The 23,858-nt window shown below is 39.1% G+C and overlaps 1 protein-coding gene across 5 annotated transcripts in view; it reads right to left on the reverse strand.

Annotated features, from left to right (window-relative positions):
• Positions 1–23,858, reverse strand: part of LOC106876355 (peroxisomal targeting signal 1 receptor) — a 108,324-nt gene that overhangs the window by 34,377 nt on the left and 50,089 nt on the right. The window contains exons 1-12 of one of the 5 annotated variants that reach the window (XM_089341328.1): positions 21,596–21,737; positions 18,860–18,972; positions 17,031–17,069; positions 15,365–15,400; positions 14,170–14,293; positions 12,586–12,757; positions 11,726–11,831; positions 9,695–9,820; positions 4,305–4,423; positions 3,200–3,257; positions 1,625–1,768; positions 934–1,004 (exon numbers count right to left, since the gene is read on the reverse strand). In XM_089341328.1, the coding sequence (XP_089197454.1) occupies positions 934–1,004; positions 1,625–1,768; positions 3,200–3,257; positions 4,305–4,423; positions 9,695–9,820; positions 11,726–11,831; positions 12,586–12,757; positions 14,170–14,293; positions 15,365–15,400; positions 17,031–17,069; positions 18,860–18,955 (1,091 nt within the window). In that variant the 5' untranslated portion in view covers positions 18,956–18,972; positions 21,596–21,737. The other 4 variants (XM_089341327.1, XM_089341326.1, XM_089341329.1 and 1 more) reach the window with 4 other exon arrangements.

The following is a 23,858-nucleotide window of genomic DNA, read 5'->3' on the forward strand; positions in this document are numbered from 1 at the left end:
AAAAACCATTCACAGCAAATTATATATATATTTACACACACACGCACATATACAAACATGGACTCATGGGATCTTTGAATGCTTTAAGTTCTCAAACCCCACCCCCCAAAAAAAACAAAACAATTGATGAGTGGAAATAATCGATAAACCGATTCCTTATGGAATTTCCCAATCAAATTGCCTGCAACCCATTTTCAGCCAAATGTTTACCAATTTCAATGGATTTTGTTCAAATTTGATGTCAGTGTCACTTATTTTGGCTTGAAATAACGCGCTATACATATATATGCATGCATACATAAATATATACCTTTGGAAATGTGCTGTTCGTGAGAAGACCCGGCAAGCCAAGTAAGATCGTTGCCAGTGCCCCTGGACTGGCTCTTGTGCGGGTGGCACATGAGATGCACCATTTTGAGCGTGGCCGTTGCCAGTACCGCCTGACTGGCTCCCGTAGGATTTTCGAGTGAGATCGTTGCCAGTGCCCCTGGACTGGCTTGTGTGGGTGGCACATAAAAGACACCATTTCGAGCGTGGCCGTTTTCGTGCGGGTGACACGTAAAAGCACCCACTACACTCTCTGAGTGGTTGGCGTTAGGAAGGGCATCCAGCTGTAGAAACTCTGCCAAATTAGATTGGAGCCTGGTGTTGCCATCCGGTTTCACCAGTCCTCAGTCAAATCGTCCAACCCATGCTAGCATGGAAAGCGGACGTTAAACGATGATGATGATGATGATGATGATATGCATGCATACATACACATACATATATATATATATATATGCATGCATACATACATATATATATATATATATATATATATATATATATATGTGTGTGTGTGTGTGTGTGTGTGTGTGTGTGTGTGTGTGTGTGCATGCATACAAATCTGTTCTTCAACATAACTATCAATGTTTCATGTACAATACTTACTTCTTGAGGGCAGCAATGGCTGCTGGTTCCCTTTCATTTTCAGCCTGTGTTGTGCCCAGATACTGCCAAGCCTGAAAGACAATAAATAAATAAATAAATAATAATAATAATAATAAAAATCTTATCTACTCTGGGCACAAGGCTCTAAAATTTCAGGGCGGGCGCCAGTCGATTAGATCGACTCCAGTACACAACTGGTACTTAATTTATCGACCCCGAAAGGATGAAAGGCAAAGTTGACCTCAGTGGAATTTGAACTCAGAACGTAAAGATGGATGAAACACTGCTAAGTATTTTGCTTGGCATGCTAATGATTCTACATGCTTGCTGCCTTGACAACGTCTGATAGTTGTAAATCAGTTTTCACCCTCATCTGAAGCACAGTCATTCATTTCTAATCTTATGTGAAAAACATATCTGGCCACAGGGAAATATTACTTTGCTTGGAAACAGTTGAGGGCTGACAACAAGAAGGACTTTCGGCAATAGAAAAGCTGCCTCAATAAACTCAGTCCGATTCATGCAAGCATGGAAGATTGGACATTGGAAATGAAAATAATGATGATGTCTATGACTCCTATAGTGGCCCCTGTGATTCCTTCAGCCATCTTACACACCCCTGCGTGTTACCCTTATAGCCCCCTACACATCTAAATCTGATACCATTGCCCCTACATCACCGACAACTTACTTCGGCATGAGATGCATCTTTCTGTACTGCTGCTTCGAACAAAAGGACGGCGTTAGGAATGTCTCCTTTCTTTAGTTTCTCCAGTCCGGCATTGAAAGGGTCTTTCTGTTGTAGTAACGGGTTTTCACTAGCAAACTTGTAGTCCTATAAAGAAGAAATCATATATATTAGAAACAACAAGAATCATCATCATCATCATCCCTTAATGTCCATTTTCCATGCTGGCATGAGGTTGCATGGTTTGACAAGAGCTAACTAGCTGAAGAACTGCCTGAGTTCCATGTCTACTTTGGTATGGTTTCTATGGCTGTGTACCCTTTCTAATGCCAACCAGTTCACAGTGTACTGGGTACTTTTACATGGTATTGGCATGGGCACACATGTGGAACGAGCATGGGTGCTTTTTATGTGACACCAGCCAGAAGGTTAAGTCACTCAGTCGATGAGGGATGTAGGGGACATACCTGAATGCAAAGACAGCTATGCTTTTACTTAGCTTGACAGGTCTTATAAAATCAAGCACAGCAAACTTCCAGAAGTCTTGGTCCCTTGTTATCCCCTCTGTGAGGCCCAACGTCTGAAGATCCTTTCTCATCACTTTGTCCCACATCTTCCTGTGTCTACCCCTTCCACATGTTCCCTCCACAACACACAGATTTGCATGACATTGCTTGATGATTGTAAGCAAGTGTCACTGTCAGGTAAGCAGTGTCCATCGTTTTGAATTTTCCAAGACATGTCTGGTGATGGGAAAACATCACCTTACTCGGAAACAGGTGAGAGTTGACGACAGGAAGGGCATCTAGTCACAGAAAATCTGCCTCAACAAATTCTGTCCTTAATAATAATAATAATCATCACTATCACATCATCATCAATAATAATAATAATAATAATAACGACAACAATCCTTTCTACTATAGGTACAAGGCCTGAAATGTTTCTGATTACATCAACCTCAATGCGTAACTGGTACTTAATTTATTGACCCCAAAAGGATGAAAGGAAAAGTTGACCTTAGCGGAATTTGAACTCAGAATGTAAAGACTGGACATAATACCGCTGAGCATTTCGCTTGGCATGCTAACAATTCGGCCAGCTTGCTGCCTTAATAATAATAATAACCCTTTCTACTATAAGCACAAGGCCTAAAATTTTGCAGGAGGGGACTAGTTGTTTACATTAGCCCCAGTGTTTCACTAATACTTAATTTATCAACCTCAAAAGGATGAAAGGCAAAGTCGACCTTGGTGGAATTTGAACTCAGAACGTGGCGGCAGACAAAGTATCACTAAGCATCTCACCCGGCATGCTAACAGTTCTGTCAGATTGCAACAACAACAATAATACAGGTGGGTACATAGAGGGGTAGTAAACTCTTCTGTTATATAGATTTTCATATTTGAGAAGTGCACTATAACACCTTTTGTAAGGGCATCTGGTCATAGAAAATTGTGTCTGACCCATGCAAGTTTGGGAAACTGGATGTTAAATGAGGACGATGAGAGAGAAAGTAAGAGACAAAAAGAGGAGAGAAAGATAGAGAGAGAGAGATTGAAGACTGCAGTAACTAACTTGGTAGAGTTCACTGTCAGTATATTCTGTCAACCAGGGATGTCCTTCATTCACATTTCTGTAACACATAAAAAAATATTCATTTAGACTTCAATGCCTCACATGAAATTGAACAGGCACTTATAAACCCATTTTGAACCAGATTTCCCAGCTGTAAGTAAACACAAAAATGTAAAAATTCTTAGAAAAAGAGAAAAGAGCAGATTGCAGTGATGCCTTCCAGAAAGAATTCAACAATTAGCTCTGATTTAATTTTTGTCAAAAACCATTAAATTAACACTTGCACGTGACTCAATACTTCTGCTATTGAAAATGGTCAACTAGGAGCAATAAGATCGCCGCCGCCGCTGCCGCCGCCACCATCATCATCCTGTATGTATGTAATGTAATAAAAACTAAAATTCTAGTTAAAGACAGCTCCCATGGTTTCCTGGTCAAAACAAATTTATTTCACCATTTTTTTCAAGCTCATAACACAACCATTTCTCAGTTGCTTTTTGAAGAAGATGATGTTTAACCCTTTTGATGTTTTTTACCATATTTCTGTTGAGATGCTCTGTGTTTCTTTCAACTAATTTAAAATATAACAAAGAATTCAGTAGAATAACTTAGTTACCATTAAACTAGTGTTAGGATCATAAACTGTGACTAAGGTTTGGTGGAAGATTTTAATTCAGAACTTTTGAAAACAAGACATTTGTACCCTACAATGTCATTCTAAAAATAAATGACCATCATCATTATTGTTTAATGTCCATTTTCTATGCTGGCATAGGTTGGATGGTTTGACAGGATCTGGCACCAAATCTATGTGTCTGTTTTGGCATGGTCTTTATGGCTGGATGCTCTTCCCAACACCAACCACCTCGTAGAGTGGATTGAGTGCTTTTTACATGGTACCAGCACAAGCAAGGTCAGTTTTGGCATGGTTTTTACAGCCCTTCCAAATGCCAACCACTTCAAAGTGTGGACTGGATGCTTTTTACACCAACGAAATCTAGGAGTGAGATAGTACATTATTAATTCAAACCATTTGAATAAACAAACATTACATTTAACACATTAATCTGAATGCTAAAACGTGAAAAAAAAAAAAAAAAATTACCGGTCAACATCTTCCCAATGTTTCTGAAGATTCTCCCAAAACTGTTCATCAGAAATTGTCTCACTGCCCATTTCTTTTGTGAATTCTTCTTGCCATTGGTCAACTAAAGACTTGACACTCTTCATAAAAAAAGAAAAAAGAAAAAAAATACAGATGCAAATAGGTGCAAGCATGGCTGTGTGGTAAGCAGTTTGCTTTCTAACCAATGGTTCTGGGTTCAGTTCCACTTTAGACAGGTGTCTTCTTGGTAGACAGAAACTGAAAGGAGCCCATCATCTGTGTGTATATACATATATATATGTGTGTGTGTGTCTGTGTGTGTGCGTCCTCCACTGTTTGTATGTTTATATCCCCATAACTTAGTGGTTTGGCAAAAGAGTCCAATAGAATATGTACCAGGCTTAAAAAAATAAGTACTGGGGTTGATCCACTTGACTAAAATTCTTCAAGGTAGTGCCTGGGTTAACACCAAAAAATGGACAAGCCTCACTATCACTGTGATGTTAACCAGGCAATGATCAATCCGGTATGAGTTGTGGTCATCATCTTGAATGCATCATGAACAGGTGGCACCCATTTGTCTGCAAGCTGTTAACCACAACTGTATGCCTCTACCTGAGCAGTTTCCTCCTTCCAAGTCTACAACACACACGTGTGTATGAAGGTGTGTGTCCAAGGTGTGTCTCCAACAATCTAGAGATCAGGGTTTTGGTTCCAAGACCAAGTGGTGTGTTGTGTTCTTGAGCAAAACACTTTGTTTCACATTGCTCCAGTCAACTCTGCTTTAAATGGGTAACCCTGTGACAGACTAGCTTTCCAATCAGAGAAATGTTGGCCTGATCACTTCGCCAAAAGCCTAAATCAATGCAAAGTGCACTGTGATCACCAATGTATAACAGCATCTGATAGTCTGGTCAATCACGGGATATATATCTACCACACACAAGATTCTTTCTGGTTACAGTTTTTCAAATCCATGCATAAGGCTTTAGTCAGCTCAAGGCTATAGCAGAAGACACTAGCTCAAACTTGAAACCATGTAACTGGAAAGTAAACTTCTTAACCACACAGAAAAAATTATATTTTCACTAAATTTTGTGGGGGTTTCTTTGGTTATTTAGTAAGTCATTTGAATAAATATAGACTCCTGCACCATTTTACATGGCATATGATAAATGACATAAGATGAACCAAAAAAACCCCTAAAAACTCAAATCATAGAATTGGAGACAGAAAATGAAAAGAAATACAGGTACAACATTGATTTTTCAGAACCTTTGGTTTGAAAGCCTTTCCAGAATTACTGAATGGCCCCTTTGATTCCTATTCTACTCTACTGGACCTCCATAGCCATTGGCTGTATATGAAAAAGTAATCCTTTTGTATTTTCACAATTAAGCAATCGTAGGAATTGTATAAAAAATTAATATATTTTATGTATTGTGGAAGTATAAGCAATTTATTGTACATAAATTTTAACAACAGAATCTTATATAGACCCACAAGGGCTATATGGAGCCCGGTTGAGAATAACTGCAATAAATTAAACAAATGTTGAATGTACTTAAATAATTAAATGAAATACATGCATTAGCACAAATTTATTAATACTGCTCTGTGCAATACTGATATATTGCACACACCAGTAAATTAGCCTGGCAGGTGTAGGAATTTGATGTACCTGCTCATAAATTAGTGTAGATTATGAGTTATAAGAGGTTTACGACCACCATCTCCAGAAAGTCAGTGATGTACAAATATGCTCACACATATCGATATACAGTAACAGCAACACAATTTCTTTTGGATAGTAGTGACAAAAATATATTAAGATTCTAACTATATGTAAATATAATAATTAGTTATACAACAATTATTCAAATGTTGATCACATATGCAGATATGTTAGTAGTGACAAAATATATTAAAATACTGACCAAACAGCATAGATGTAAATAGTTAGTGGTTACAAAATATATTCAAATACTGATCTCATATATAGTTATAATAGTTAGTAGTAGAAAATGCATTCGATTATTAGCCACATACATAAGTGTAGAAGTTAGTAATGATACAAAATGCATCAAAATACTGACCACACATCATCATCATCACCATTTAACATCCATTTGCAATGCTGGCATGGATTGGATGGTTTGACAGGTGGTGACCAGCAGAAGAGCTGCCCAGGTTTTATGTGTGTTCTGACTTGGTTTCTATGGCTGGCTGCCCTTCCTAATACCACGCACTTTAAAGAGTATACTGGGTGCTTTTATGCAGCACAGGCACAGGTGTTTACCTGGCACCAGTAATGGATATAAAAAGGCTTTGAGTACAAAACATATTCAAATATTGGTTTCAAATTTTAGCACAAGGCCAGAAATTTCAAGAGATGGAGGAAGTCAATTACATCAACCCTAGTATTCAACTGGTACTTATTTTATTGACTTTGAAAGAATGAAAGGGAAAGTCAACCTCACTGGAGTTTGAACTCAGAATGTTAAGTCACAAGAAATACTGCGAAGGATTTTTTCCAGCATGGCACCAATTCTGCCAGCTGACTGCCTTAACATATTCAAACATCGATCAAATACCAACCTCAGGTATTATCCTCATCATTTGATGTCTGTTTTCCATGCTGGCATGGGTTGGATGATTTGATAAGAGCTGCATCAGGTTCCAATCTGATTCAGCATAGTCTCTATGACTGGATGCCCTTCCTAATGCCAACCACTCCAAGAGTGTAGTGGGTGCTTTTTATGTGCCGGTTATGTAACACTGGCAACAGCCATGACTACAATTTCACAAGTCTTCTCATTATTATAATTATTATAATAATATACTAATTATAATAATTAGTATTACAAAACACAGCCAAACATCAACCACATTTGTAGAAATTATAATACTTTTTGACCTTCCTGACGGGTATGTCAATGTGAATACCCGTCAGAGTGTAAGTATCTTGAGAGAAAAGCTGAACATTAGAAGCATCAGTTGTGGCGTGCAAGAGAGACGATTGCGCTGGTATGGACATGTGGTGAGAATGGAGGAGGATAGCTGCGTGAAAAAGTGCCACACCCTAACAGTTGAGGGAACCCGTGGAAGAGGTAGGCCCAGGAAGACCTGGGCTGAGGTGGTGAGGCAAGACCTTCGTACATTGGGCCTCACCGAGGCGATGACTACTGACCGAGACCTTTGGAAATGTGCTGTGCGTGAGAAGACCCGGCAAACCAAGTAAGATCGTTGCCAGTGCCCCTGGACTGGTTCTTGTGCGGGTGGCACATGAGATGCACCATTTTGAGCGTGGCCGTTGCCAGTACCGCCTGACTGGCTCCTGTAGGATTTTCGAGCGAGATCGTTGCCAGTGCCCCTGGACTGGCTTGTGCGGGTGGCACATAAAAGACACCATTTCGAGCGTGGCCGTTTTCGTGCGGGTGACACGTAAAAGCACCCACTACACTCTCTGAGTGGTTGGCGTTAGGAAGGGCATCCAGCTGTAGAAACTCTGCCAAATCAGACTGGAGCCTGGTGTTGCCATCCGGTTTCACCAGTCCTCAGTCAAATCGTCCAACCCATGCTAGCATGGAAAGCAGACGTTAAACGATGATGATGATGATGATGATTTAACTTCTTGTTTGGTTGTCACCTTCTTAAAACCTAATGATGCCAACTTACCAAAGGCAACTTCTAGTCCTACTGTTTCAAACTGATCTAAATTAAATCTTCCATCAACATTTTGTATTAATTTACATTCCAAACACCATTTTAATGATGATAGTTAATGAATTCTGCATTATTTTCAAACTTAATTGAAACAAACACAATGCATTTCAGCAGAGATATGGTAATAAGAAGGTCAAGTATTGCTTCTGATTACAGACGTAGAGGCAAGGCTGTGTGGTTTACAAGGTTGTTTTCCAATCATAAGGTTTCAGGTTCAGTCCCATAGTGTGGTACTATGTCTCCTACTATAGCCCTGGGCAATTGTCTTCTACTATAGCCTGAGTGGATTTGGTCGATCAAAACTGAATGAAACCTGTTCTACATATATGTGTGTATACACACATATGCACGCGTGTGTGTTTTTGTGTTTGCCCCACAATCGACCCCCGCCAGTAGTTAACTTTTTTTGAAGCTTGTTACTTATTCTGGCCTCTCTCGATAATTCATGGGGATGTTAACAACAGACCCATCATCAAACTTTGGTGTCGGGGTGGGGATAGGGTGAGGAGGGTTGCTTTGGAATATTCTGGGTTGGCATTAATTTGTAATAATGCTAAAGTGCAGTTTCGAAATAAGTATTGTACCGTAAATCTGAGGGTGCAACCATTGAATAGAGAGGGGCAAGTGCCATCCAGTGCACTCCCTTAATTACAGGTAAGTTAGACAGACTTCATGAATTGTATTGCAGGAAAATTTTTCTAAAGTGTATTTTCTAAATTTGAGGGTGCACTGGCGTTGATGTAATTGACCTCCCCCTCCTCTCAAAACTGCTGGCCTTGTGCTAAAATTTGAAACATTATTATTATTAAGGTGGTGAGCTGGCAGAAATGTTAGCACGCCGGACGAAATGCTTAGCGGTATTTCGTCTGCCACTGCATTCTGAGTTCAAATTCCGCCGAGGTCGACTTTGCCTTTCATCCTTTCAGGGTCGATAAATTAAGTACCAGTTATGCACTGGGGTCGATATAATCGACTTAATCCGTTTGTCTGTCCCCTCTGTGTGTAGCCCCTTGTGGGCATTAAAGAAATAGGTATTTCGTCTGCCGCTACGTTCTGAGTTCAAATTCCGCCGAGGTCGACTTTGCCTTTCATCCTTTCGGGGTCAATTAAATAAGTACCAGTTACGCACTGGGGTCGATATAATCGAGTTAATCCGTTTGTCTGTCCTTGTTTGTCCCCTCTGTGTGTAGCCCCTTGTGGGTAGTAAAGAAATAACACAGGCATACCTGTGCTTATTGCCATGCCTAACAAATTGAAACAAAAAGGTAAACAAAAGTCCGTCAAGATAGTTTAGTAAAAAGCACGCAAAACAAAACAAAACAAACAAACAAACAAACCCCCAAAGCTACAACTTTTGCATTTTATAATACTTAGGAATTTAAAGTTATTTCACGTCACACCACTGATATGAATTATTTAATTTTCTTATCAAAACATCTGTCTGGCAAAAATAAAAGATTAAATAGCAAAAAAGAAAAGATAAAGATTATGTTTCATGCATTTGTTAATTACACATAACGAAACACACAGAAACCATTAGAAACAAAAATAGATCATTAAAAAAAACAAAACAAAACAAACGAAATTGCTAAGAAAACAATCCACTAAACAAGGAGATGCTTCAGCACTGCATAGCAAGTTTAGAGTTTTCTGTCCGACCTTACCTCTTCCGACACAAAATGTTCTACCCACTGTTCAGGAACATCCCCAGCGTTCACAGCACCAAGCAGTGCCTCGTTGTCTCTCAACTCTGTCTCCCCGTGGGTGACATTTGATATAAATTTCATGAACTATAAATCAGAACAAGAACAGTAAATAACAAAAAAGTGGTTTGTTTGAATTGGATTCGGAATTCACAGGCTGGGCGTTGTTGTGTTGATATGGTTATGGTTCAGTGTGAGGATGTATTTGAGGGCAGTGGAGAAGGAATAACAGGATGGTAGGTGATAATGTTAGTGGTCGGTAGAGAATGTTTGTGGGCAGTGGATGTAGTTTGTGAGTAGTGGAGACTGTTTGTAGGCAATGAAAGGTTGTTTGTGGGAAGTATAGGTCGTTTGTGGGCTATGAAGGGGGTTTCTGGAAAGTGGTGGTTGTTTGTGGGTAGTGGAGATTGTTTGTGGGAAGTAGAGACCGTTTGTGGGCAATGAAGGGTGTTTGTGGGAAGTGGAGATTGTTTGTGGGAAGTATAGGTCGTTTGTGGGCTATGAAGGGGGTTTGTGGGCAGTGGAGGTAGTTTCTGGAAAGTGGTGGTTGTTTGTGGGTAGTGGAGATTGTTTGTGGGAAGTAGAGACCGTTTGTGGGCAATGAAGGGTGTTTGTGGGAAGTGGAGATTGTTTGTGGGAAGTATAGGTCGTTTGTGGGCTATGAAGGGGGTTTGTGGGCAGTGGAGGTAGTTTCTGGAAAGTGGTGGTTGTTTGTGGGTAGTGGAGATTGTTTGTGGGAAGTAGAGACCGTTTGTGGGCAATGAAGGGTGTTTGTGGGAAGTGGAGATTGTTTGTGGGAAGTATAGGTCGTTTGTGGGCAGTGGAGGTAGTTTGTGAGTAGTAGAGACTGTTTGTAGGCAATGAAAGGTTGTTTGTGGGAAGTATAAGTCGTTTGTGGGCTACGAAGGGGGTTTGCGGGCAGTGGAGGTAGTTTCTTTGAACGTGGCCTTAGGCTAAATCCAGACAGCTATGTGAAGCTGCTGGGAACTGTGATCAAACCATAGCTGGAGAGGATTGCTGCTGGAAGGCCATATATGTAGCAGCAGGATTCAGCTCTTTGCCATACTTTCAGAAAGAGTCAGAAATGGTTTGTCAGAGAATTTCTACAACTTCACTAGGCCTGATTTCTGGCCCCCTAATCGTAATACCATGGATTTCTTTGTGTGTGGCATGGATGACAAAGAGACCAATTGCTCTGCCTGCAACACCAATGCTAATTCTTTAGTAGTTAAACTAGCCACATCTGGCTCAAATATTCTACCTGTTTTATATTCAAACTGGCCAGATCTGGCTTTTCACACCTACCTTACAATGTCATTTAAAAAATAAACAATCACATCATCAAAATCTCAAAGCTACAAGATAATACATGATTAATTCAAAACAATGTGAATAATAAATAAGCATTGACAGAGTAATCTGAATATTTAAGGGTTAATCTGGCTGTATGCAGCTCAAACATTATACCTATACCTGTTTCCTGTTTAAGCTGGCCAAATCTGGCAGCTCACGCCTATCCTACAATGTTATTCTAAAAATAATTACTCAAAGCAACAAAATAATGTACGATTAATTCAGAACAATGTGAATAAATTGGCATTATTATATTTGATGGACTTGAGCCTAAGCCATTTAAAACAGAAGCCTACGACCTAGATCAAGTGGCAGAATTCCATCACCACTGAAACCGAAAACTTTGAAGCTACCAGAAAAGAAAAGGAAGAAATCAAACGAGAGGAGAGAAAGGATTGGCAAAATCAACCTCGTCTTCCACCAACATTGCCATGAAGTCAATGCTATCCATTCTTCTATGTAAGAATTGGTCTACTTAGCCATCAATGCCATTACTATAATGGAAGCATTTCAGCAAAGAAGAAACTAAATTCTTGGATACGAGATAAAGCTACCGCCACTGCTGCTGCTGATATTTGACAGAGTTAAGACAGGTGAACAGACAGACAGACAGATCAAGAACCAAACAATTGCAATTACCTCAGTATCTTCGATTCTTGGATTATTCAGAGAATCGACCAGTTCCTGAGCAGCCCTTCTCACATCCTCAGGTTGGTAACTCTGGTTCTTCTCATGCTCTTGACTCCTGCAAAAGAAGGAAAAAACCATCACCATCATCACTTAATGTCCACTTCATACTTGCATGAGTCAGCCGGAAGTTTTTGAGGTAGATTTTCTATGTCTGGATTCCCTTGCTGTTGCCAACCCTCACCTGTTTTCATACAAGGTAGATGATGCTCCCTTACAACCATCATGATATCCTAAGGTTACACACACACATACACTCAAAGGGCTCCTTTCAGTTTCCATATAACAAATCCACTCACAAGGCTTTGGTTGGCTCAGAGCTATAGTAGAAGACACTTGCCCAAGGTGCCACACAGTGGGACTGAACCCAAGACTTCATAGTTGGGAAAGTGAGGTTCTTAACTACACAGCCATGCCTGCAAATATATTGTATGTTGTATGTGTGTGTTTGTTTTTAGTTATATGTGAGATAAACAGGGATTATACATTCACACAAGTTTTCCATTCAAATATTTGGACTTTGTTAGACAAAGCTGAGGTGATTAGCATGAGAGGAGCAGTGTTGCACAAGTCACACACATTTAGAAATGGACCAAAGAGCTGCAGCTAATGTCTTACAGAGAAACTCCACATCAACCTTCACCTTAACCCAATCTCAGATAAAACGTTCAGATTTATTGATAATGGAATCACAAAAGGACCTAAACAACATCAAGGAGTTTTAAATCTTGGTAAAGCATTTAGTCCAATGCTCTATTAATTCTATCCTCCAACCAGCTGGATAATAACTACAGTAGTTAGGAAGCACTTACCAATCTTTATTAGCATTTACAGGATCCAAATACTCAGCAGCCCATTTCACAGCAGAAGAAATTGAGTCTGTAGCAGATGCTGATGCACCCATGTCTGAATTTTGCGTAGATTCAGAGGCAAGGAAATCTTTCGCCCATTCTGAAGAAACAGCTAAGTCTGCAATGGCAGGAGCTGCAATGTAATTCAGAACCTATAAACATGTATATGTGAGTGTGTGTATGTATGTATGTATATATGTATGTATGTATGTATGTATGTACAAGGGGGTGCTGAAAAGTTCCTGGCTTTAAGGGAATCACAAAAGGCCTGGTTGGAGGCCCAGCCTTCCAAATTCGTTTACAGGGCTTAGAAAAACTGAAGGACTGCTGCAATAAGTGTATCAATCTGAGATGGGAATATGTTGGATAAAATCATAATTAACTGATTCTCCTGTATTTTCTTTTACCCAAAGCCAGGAACTTTTCAGCACCCCTTCGTGTACATAAATATATATATATTGTTTAATATACACAATTTGCAAAAGATATTTTTATATATATTGTGTAAAAATAATAAATGCGCCCTTTTACAGCCTAGCCAGGCTCATGGGCCCGGTTTCCCGGTTTCAATGGCGTATGTGTTCCCCAGCTGGACGGGATGCCAGTCCATCGCAGCATTACTCATTTTTGCCAGCTGAGTGGACTGGAGCAAAGTGAAATGAAGTGTTTTGCTCAAGAACACAACGCATTGCCCGGTCCAGGAATCGAAACCACAATCTTACAATCATGGTGCTGACACCCTAACCATTAGGCCACGCACCTCCACTATATATATTGTGTACTGTTCCATTATTGATGGGATCAAAAAAAAAAAAAAAAAAAGGTACTTCATCCTGTAAGAGACAAATATCATTTAATATCATATAAATACAGTGCTGGTATAGTCCTCTCTCCCTCCTGTTCTTACATCCTGGATGTTATTTTGGGTTAAGGGTATGAAAGTCAAGTGAGGTGTTCATGCTTGCTTGCAACTATATAGGAACCTTTAGCAAAAGTGTGGTGCTGCCACCAAGTCATACTTGCTTATGAACCATGGCTTTGATAGTTTGATGTACAAAGGACAGTGGACTACCTCACTTGAAAAACATGTTAGGGTTAGCATCAGGAATGGCATCCAGCCATCATTTATCACCCATTTTCCATGCTGGCATGAGTTAGACAGTTTGACTGGAACTGGTAAGCCAGAAGACTGCACCAGGCTCCAGTCTGTTTTGGCTTAATTTATGGCTGGATGCCCTTCTTAACGCCAACCACTCCACAGAGTGTGACATGCGTGTATACACACACACACACACACACACATATATGTAACTATGTAGTAAAGAGGTTCCTTTCCAACGACATGGTTCTGAGTTCAGGGGACAATTCTAAATTCACAATGTATGGAGCAACTTGGATCCTCTATAACCCCAGTTCTGCTTATATAGCAAGCATCTGGATCTGCTTGATTTAGGAATTCCAGATCAAAATACTGATTCTTAGAATTTACCATAATGGTTTATCAATATATTTTGTACAATCAAATGGAATCTAGCATCAACTTACCTGTCTGTGGTTCATGAAACAGTTCAGCTTCCTCAATCTGCCGCATCTCCTGGAGAAGACTTCCCATGTGGAATGTTTCTGGTGCTGCTTGTGTATTTTGTGCATGTAAAAACTCATCGACCCACTGAAAAATGACAGAGTTTCAAAAGGATAATGAATATAAGAAGCAGCAGCACAGAGATATACATGCATATATATATATATATATATATATATATATATATATATATATATGTAAGCTTGATACCTATGTATATATATATATATATATATATATATATATATATATATATAAATATATAAAACTATTGGTATTCTGTCGGTTATGATGATGAGGGTTCCAGTTGATCTGATTGACAAACAACCTGCTCATGAAATTAACGTACATGTGGCTGAGCACTCCACAGACACATGTACCCTTGATGTAGTTCTCAGGTAGATTTGGTATGACACAGAGTGTGACAAAGCTGGCCCTTTGAAATACAGGTACTACACATTTTTGCCAGCTGAGTGGATTGAAGCAATGTGAAATATAGTGTCCTGCTCAAGGATATAAACACATCGCTGGGAATTGAACTCATGACCTTTCGATCATGAACCAAATACCCTAACCACTAAGCCATGTGCCTTCACTATACACACACACACACACACATATATATATATATATATATATATATATATATATATATATATATATATATGTATATACACACACACATATATGTACACATATACACACAAGAGTCTAAGATAGCAATAAACATTATCTTTTTGATAGTTAAGAGGGACAATATAATTCTGTCTAAGTTTGACACAAGGCCAGCAAATTTGAAGGAAGGACAAAGTTGATTACATTGACCCCAGTACTTGACTGGTATTTTATCTTATCAACTGCTCCCTCCCCAAAAATGAAAATCAAAGTCTGCCTTGACAGAATTTCAACGCAAAATATAAAGAACCAGAAATGCCACTAAACATTTTGTTTGATATACTAACGATTCTGCCAGCTCTCCACCTTAATAATGAAGTCAAATAGAATACTGTTGGTTTGGCAGTCCCCATTCTGTCTACATCAACATCGGAACATAGCTTTCTATTAGCAAAACCACTGAACTGTAAATTAGACATCACCAATGATGTAATTCATTCTCACAAGGACTCACAATCCACAATGTTAAAATCTGATACTTACCTCAACATCTCTGGGTAATGCCAATGGTTTTTCAACCTACAATGATTAAAGATATGTCATTGTAATATGTTGTACATAACAATAAAATAAAGCTGGTGGATATACAAGTCTCCACACTCATTATTATTAATACTATATATATATATTACATTATCATCATATCACTGTCCATCTTTTCATGCTTGCATGGGCTGGATGTAGTTTATTGAGGTAGATTTTCTTTGGCTGGGTGCCCTTCCTGTCACCAACTCTAACCTGTTTCCAATTGAGGTAATGCTTCCCAAAGATCAGATATGCTTTGCAGAATATTGTAAATGAATGACACTATTTCTATAACAGCAACACTCATGTACAACTGTTACACAATGTCAAGACAAGGAGACTCAAACACATGTGTGCACATGTTCACACACACACAGGTGTGTGTGTACAATGGGCTTCTTTCAGTTTCTGCCTAAAAGATATATTCACAAGAATTTGGTCAACCCGGAGCTATAGTAGAAGACAAATGCTTAAAATGCCACACAGTGGGACTGAACCCAGAACCATATAGTTGGGAAGTAAACTCCTTACCACACTTGCACCTATATATATAGTCTTGACTATGCATGCACTGAAGATTAAAAAGTGCATTTTGTGCACTAATTATGAAATCATGTGATCTCACTTGTATCCTTGAGGTCTGCCAACGTTTACAACAATGACAATGAGGAATTTCCGAGTAGAATAGTCACAGGAGATGAAACGAGGGTCCATCATTATGAGGCAGAATCCGAAAGACAGAATATGGAGTGGAAATATCCTGGCTCGCCAGTGACAAAGAAATTCAAGATTCAGTCTTCCATGAGAAAGGTGATGCTAACCCTTTTTTTTGGGACTCAAAAGGGTCAGTAGGCCACAAAAGGGTCTATACTAGAAGACAACCTGGAATAGGGGTGAACAATCAACAATGCAAGATACAGTGCTTTGCTGACCAGCAATTCGCACCAAACGCTGAAACCTATTACTCTTTTACTTGTTTCAGTCATTTGACTGTGGCCATGCTGGAGCACCACCTTTACTCGAGAAAATCGACCCCCAGGACTTATTCTTTGTAAGCCTAGTACTTATTCTATCTGTCTCTTTTGCCGAACCACTAAGTTATGGGGATGTAAACACCAGCATCGGTTGTCAAGCGATGTTGGGGAGGGGGACAAACACAGACACACACACATATATACATATATAGGACGGGCTTCTTTCAGTTTCCGTCTACTAAATCCACTCACATGGCTTTGGTTGGCCCAAGGCTATAGTAGAAGACACTTGTCCAAGGTGCCAAGCAGTGGGACTGAACCCGGAACCATGTGGTTCGTAAGTAAACTACTTACCACACAGCCACTCCTGCGCATCGAAGAAAGTTTTGTTGTTGTATGATTAAATACTTGTCCTATCAAATACTTTGCAACGTAAAATTAAAAAAAAAAAAATAATAATGTACTAATGAGGAGATATTAGCTCTATCATTCAGCGAAACTGTATGACTTTGTGCCAAAGTTAAAATTAACATTACCTCCGCCAAGGAAGGAGGCTATGTTTTCATTATTGTCTTAAATTGCTGAATATTAATTAGGGGTTGGAATAAAGCAAAGCAACAGTGTTTTTCTTTTGCTAAGAAAGGGCTTACCTTATGATCAGGGTAGCGGGGCAAGTCATAAAAACCCTCCTGTAAAGAAAAAAAAAAAAAACATGCATCATTTAAATTTTCATAGCAAACATTCCAAATTATTACATCGCTTATATTATTACATGTATACATTTCAATAATCAATAATTAAATTGATCACATCATTGGATGACAATACCAACATATATATGCACATGTATGTATGTATGCATGATTTTGTGTGTGTGTGTGTGTGTGTGTGTGTGTACTCTTTTACTTGTTTTGGTCATTTGACTGCGGCCATGCTGGAGTACTGTTTTGAAGGTTTCAGTCAAACAAATCAAGCCTAGGATTTGTTTTTTAAAAGCCTAGTACTTATTCTGTTGGTCTGTTTTACCGAACTGCTAAGTTACAAGGATGTAAATACACCAGCACCAGTTGTCAAGTGGTGATGGAGAGACAAACACAGACACAATAGGCTTCTTTCAGTTTCCGTCTCCCAAATCCACTGGCAAGGCTTTGGTCGGCCCAAGCCTATAGTTGAAGACACTAGCCCAAGGTGCCATGCAGTGGGACTGAACTCAGAACCATGTGGTCAGGGAGCAAGCTTCTTATCACACAGGCACACCTGTGCCTGTATACCTTGATACTGTGTGGACTAAGATCCCCGTTGACAGGCCGCTGGTATATATAGAGTGTTGAACACTTTTGGTATGCAAATTAGGGACTCCTTCACAGAGTAACTGCTGCATTTGTTGAGTATATAAACAGTTTGGCTGCTTGTTTCTCTGGAGACTGTTAGAATGATCTAGATACCTCTGATGAGAACCCAATAAGGTTCGGAAATTGAATAAGGTTGTTCATCAATTTTTTCAGTCTGCAGAGAAATGGTTAAAATTTGCCCTGTTTATAATTATACCATATGTTACATATATATCCTGATCAAATCTGCTTTCCATGCTGGCATGGGTTGGACGGTTTGACTGAGGACCAGCCAGCCAGAAGGCTGTACCAGGCTCCAGTCTGATCTGGCAGAGTTTCTACAGCTGGATGCCCTTCCTAATGCCAACCACTCCGAGAGTGTAGTGGGTGCTTTTACGTGCCACCAGCACGAGGGCCAGTCAGGTGGTACTGGCAACGACCATGCTCAAATGGTGTTTTTTACATGCCGCCTGCACAGGAGCCAGTCCAGCGGCACTGGCAACGACCATGCTCAAATGTTGTTTTTCATGAGCCACCAGCACAGGTGCCAGTAAGGCGACGCTGATATATATATTATACACAAGGTGGGCTAAAAGTAATGCACCATAACAGTTGACATTCTATTATTATTATTATTATTATTTATTCTGTTCATCATGTACAAGTACTATGCATTCATCATTGTTTTATTTACTAGCATACCCATGTCGTCAAAAATACCAACAGTTTTATTAATGATAGAAAATGACACATCAACACAATGGGGAAAACCATTAATGACAGCAATCTAGTAAATATATGTACATACACTGAATTGAAGCACTTGAAGAATCAGATATGATTGTAACCTCTTGGTTGAAAATATCACCCACATAATGTAAGTTTTATGTGTGTGTGTGTGTATTCTTTTATTCTTTTACTTGTCTCAGTGCAAATAAAAATGATGATGCACATCCAATGAGCTTTTGCACAGTTACTGACTACCAAATTTTACTCTGTACATTTTGGTCAAGCCAAGACTGTAGTAGAAGACACTTGTCTAAGGTGCTGCACATTGAGATTGAACCCAGAACTAGGAGGTTGCAAAGTCAACTTCTTCACTGTATGTGAAAAAGAAAAAGACAAAAAAAAAGATCTAAAAACTTCACCTGCTTGAATGCTTTGTCTTCAGTGAAATGTCCGGTAAACTTCAGAAGAGAGTTTGAAACTCCACACTCACCCTCCACTAAATTTTTCATCGCCATGGTTACAAAGTTTTAGCCTGAAAGACAAAAAAATATACATATATGTATACATGTTTGTGTGTACACCCACACAGAGGCATCTCAAAAGTAAATAGACATCTTTTTTTGATTTAAAAAAAAAAGATTTAAGCATAATGTCATTTGAATACTTAATCTAGTATTTAGTGGATGTGCCTTGTTGAGTTTTCAAGCAATTTAATCTGTTTGAGCATTATACTAACGAGTGTATGCACATATAAAAATGGTATAAGTCATGGGTGTCTATTTACTTTTGAAATGTCTGTGTACATGTGCATGTATATAGAAGGTGGTATCAAGAAGTTCCCAGACTAGTTCTGTAGTGTGCCAACAGATGGCAGCACATGGTTGCGTGTGCAGTGAGAGCTAGCAGTGACATCCATGGGACGCTGTGCCAAGTGACATTGTTGTGTTTACTTTGCAAGATGTGAAATTTGTGTTTTTGTGATCCCGTATGTGTTGGGGTTTGCAATTTTTTTTCATGGACAGGAACAAAGAGCCAACATGAAATTTTGCATTAAACTTGGAAAGTCTACTACAGAGGTTATTGAGCATGCTTCTGCAAGCTGACGGTGATGAGGCAATGGGTCATATGCAATGTTTCGAGTGGCACAGGGGTTTCAAAAGCAGAACATAAACTCCTCCTTGGTTCAAAGCTGAAGTAATAACCTATAAGGGTCCGATTGAGGGTATGGGACTAGATCGCTAATATCCTTTTTTTTTTCCGTTAAATAAATGACAAAATCCTTTCTTGTTCTGTTCCTGGTTTAAAGCAAAACCAAGTTACCGATAACTTTTGAAGTCATTTGACACCTAATATGATGAGTTCAAATTCCGCTTTGCCTTTCCTCCTTTCGGGGTCGATAAATTAGGTACCAGTTGCGTACTGAGGTTGATCTAATCGACTGGCTCCCTCCCCCAAAATTCCGGGCCTTGAGCCTAGAGCAGAAAAGAATATAATTGTTGTTGATGACGACGACGACGATAATTTTGAAAGTCTTGTGAAGGGTGCATGGGAACAGACTAGGCAATACTTTAGGGGGTCTGGAATCATCATGGTAGAACCCCTTATTAGAATATCAAACAAATTTCTATTAAACCACACCATCCTCTTGACTAAAGCGTTATACCCAATTACTACATTGGACAATGTAATAGCAGATACAAGATAAGGCGACGAGGTGGCCGAGTCGTTAGCACGCCGGGCAAAATGCTTAGCAGCATTTCGTCCATCTTTACGTTCTGAGTTCAAATTCCCCCTAGATCGACTTTGATTTCATCCTTTCGGGGTCGATAAAATAAGTACCATTTGATTACTGAAATCGACGTAATTGGGTTACCCACCCACCCCCAAACTTGCCAAAATTTGAAACCAATATCAGATACAAGATATCTGAAAAAAAAAAAAACTGATCTTTGTGGCAGTATGCTTTTCATTACTGGTTTGATCAAGGCTGACCTGGGGTTAAAAGGTAGGAGAAAATTAACGCAATTGTTTTCCTTCCAACAGAGAGGCGAGAGAAAACGAACCTCACAAATGATAAACAGCCGACAATCTTAACTGCGCTATTTAGTGTGTGATAACTGTTTGACACAGAAGCTCACAAGTGTAACAGGTGATAACAAACAGGGAATGTAAGACGGGGTTGAGGACGATGTTCTCTGTCATGATTAGTCTCATACATAACAAACTAAACTATCAACAACCGTAGAACACCTACAAGGCCGCTCAATCAGTTAGAAATAGTAAGTAAATCTCCCTAAAACGACAAATACATTACATAATATAAACCAGGGGATATTGTGGCTTAAAAAAAAAATACGTAGGATCAAAGTTTGACTGCATTTGCTCATTAAGTTGGGGCAATTTTTGGGAAGTTTCACTAAAAAAACAAAACAAAAAAAACCTTGGATTTTTTGCGTGCAATCAAGTACCTTGATCTCTTAATGTGCAGCAAACCCCTTATTTTTGTTCGGAAAAAAAAGAAAGGGGGGGGGGGAACCGGACCCCCCCCACCATCCCTTAACCATTGGAAATTTTTTTCTTTCGTTGAATGAATTACGGTGACCTCCTAATGCGTCACCCCAACTTTTTTTCCAAACAAAAATAAGGGGTTTGCGGCACATTAGGAGGTCAGGGTACTTGATTCCATGCAAAAAAAAATCCGAGGTTTTTTTTTTCTTGGTGAAACTCGTGCGGGTGTACTTGCCAAAATTTACCAAAGTTAGTTGGAGCAGGACGCCCCTTCGTGGTTGCGAACTTGTTAGAAATAGCAGTAAGATTTCCTTGAAATCTCACATTATCATTTTCAAAGAGACAAAGATATTACATAACGAAGACCAACAATAGACGATGATAAATAATGCAATCCTAGATAACTCAAAGTGTACTCGATCAGGGCCGACCTAGGAGGAGACTGTTGTGTTGGTGAAGCCTAAACAATATTTACCAGACTATAGCACTTGGACAGTTCATTGCTGAAGTATCGAAGCCAATCTAAGAAGCACTGTATGCCAAACGGTTATGTAGGAGGGTTAGAAAATAGTCGTACAACCTCCCGAAAACTGTCTGAGCAATAACATAAACACGAATACATAACATAAGAAAATAGTAAAAAGTACCTAGAGGCTCCGTTAATGTATATATATATATATATATATATATATATATATATAGATGTCCACGGGATATATTTACAAATTATATATAAATATATAATTATATAAATATATATATTTCTAGATTGTTGCTGGCAAGATTACTGTCAACAATAAGTCGGTCCTACATAGCCATTAATGAACTGTGAGAATACGAAACATTACTAATAAAGTTAGCATCTTTGCTATAGTAATTCTTGCAGGCAATAGTTCTCCCTCTTTCTATTCTTCTCTCTTTCTTTCCTTTTCATACGTGTCTGTTTTTCACACTCTTTCTCTCGCTTTTTTTAACAATCTCTTTTTCATTCTTTCTTTTCTTCTTCACCTATTTTTTACTCTCTCTCTCTTTCTCTTCCCCCTCTCTCTTATCGCCTTTCTCTCTCAATTTGGTGGAACGAACAAGGGAAATAGAACTCAAAGCATAAATACATATATTTCTTAACCGGAAGAAAAGTTGTAAAGGTGACTCAAGGGATGAGAGTTTCGTGAATAGCACTTAGAAAGAGAGAAAGAGGCAGGCAGAGAGAGAGAGAGAGAGAGAGATGAGAGAGAGAGAGAGAGAGAGAGAGAGAGAGAGAGAGAGATTTGCGTTAAAAATTCAGTTTTCATTGTCGTAATATCATCCAAGCATAATATTTTGGTATATTTATTAATCATTTTAATCGAAAATATTAAAAAAAAAAGTAATGACACTAATTAACAAAAAAAAAAAAAAAGGTGTTTTAATTTGTAAAACTACGAAAATAAGAATAGGTGAGAATAATACTTCACGTAACATTTGGGATAAATGCAGCATAGCTTAATAGGTGTCAGTTAAAGAAGTATTCTAAACAAGGTTACGTGAATATATGTTTGTGGAACACTTATTTATATATATTATAATATAATGAATGAGTTGGTAGTTCAGTTAATTAAACAACTAAAATACTCAACCATATTCGAACAAGATTTCTTCAAAATGTCAAGAAACATACAAACACATACGTATATGTATGAATATAATATTTTTATGTCGACTCAAGTAGTGAGTAATAAACCATTGTTTATTACTGAACTGCAAAACAGCGATGGCATTTTAGCCCAGCTGGTGATCAGTAGTTTTTAGCACAGCGAGCTGTCGCATAAATCTTTCTTCTCTGCTGAAAGCTATGCAAACTCATAACCTTTGGTAACGTATACAAGTATCCAATATAAAAGGCATTTACGACATGATTGGCAGGTATAATGTTTTTTCAGGTGGCGACGCGCGCGCGCGCATGTGTATGTTGTATGTGTGGTTGGTCTGACGAATATGGGTGAAATATTTTATCACACACACGCAAAACATATACGAAGGGGTACTGAAAGGTTCCTTGTTTTAAGGGTGTCACGAAGGGCCTGGCTGGAACCCCAACCTTCCGGGTTCTTTTACAGGGCTTAGAAAAACTGAAGGACTGCTGCAATAAGTGTGTGTATCTGAGAGGAAAATATGTTGAATAAAATCAGAATTAACTGATCCTCCTGTATTTTCTTTTACCCAAAACCAGGAACTTTTCAGCACTCCCTCGTATATGTGTGTGTGTATACGACGGGCTTCTTTCAGTTTCCGCCTACCAAATCCACTCACAAGGTTGGTCGGCCTGAGGCTATAGTAGAAGACACTTGCCCAAGGTGCCATGCAGTGGGACTGAACCCAGAACCATGTGGTTGGGAAGCCTCACAGTCACACCGTTATCTATCTGTCTGTCTATCTATCACTTGTTTCAGTCATTTGACTGCGGCCATATTGGAGCACTGCCTTGAAGGGATTTAGTTGGTTACCTTCCACTAGCTTTCAAACTGGATGTGTCTGTTCACCTCCAACAATAGAGAGCAGTTGCTATATTTCATTCCATAACTGCCATCTCTGAAGAGCGCGGGGTTACATAACCGGACTGTTACCTAACACTCCGTTGAACTAGTGCGAAAGCGTTCGGTAAAATCGGCCGTGATGGATATATATAATACTGTACACTTCGATTTATATATATATAGTGGCTTCATGCAGGCATAGCGTGGATTCGATCCTCGATAGCCAAATTTCACTTAACAGTTCGAGAGTACTTTTCTCATAGTAAAACAACAGCTTTTCTGTTAGTGACAGTAGTTACATTTACTAGATGCCTTCGTTAAGCCGAAATAGTGTCTTCGCCACTTAACCCTTCTAACCTCTTCTAGATCACCAGGGGCTGGAATGGAGATAACAGAC

The sequence above is a fragment of the Octopus bimaculoides genome, chromosome 24 (assembly GCF_046866305.1).
Source record: "Octopus bimaculoides isolate indiv1 chromosome 24, ASM4686630v1, whole genome shotgun sequence".
NCBI lineage: Eukaryota > Metazoa > Mollusca > Cephalopoda > Octopoda > Octopodidae > Octopus > Octopus bimaculoides.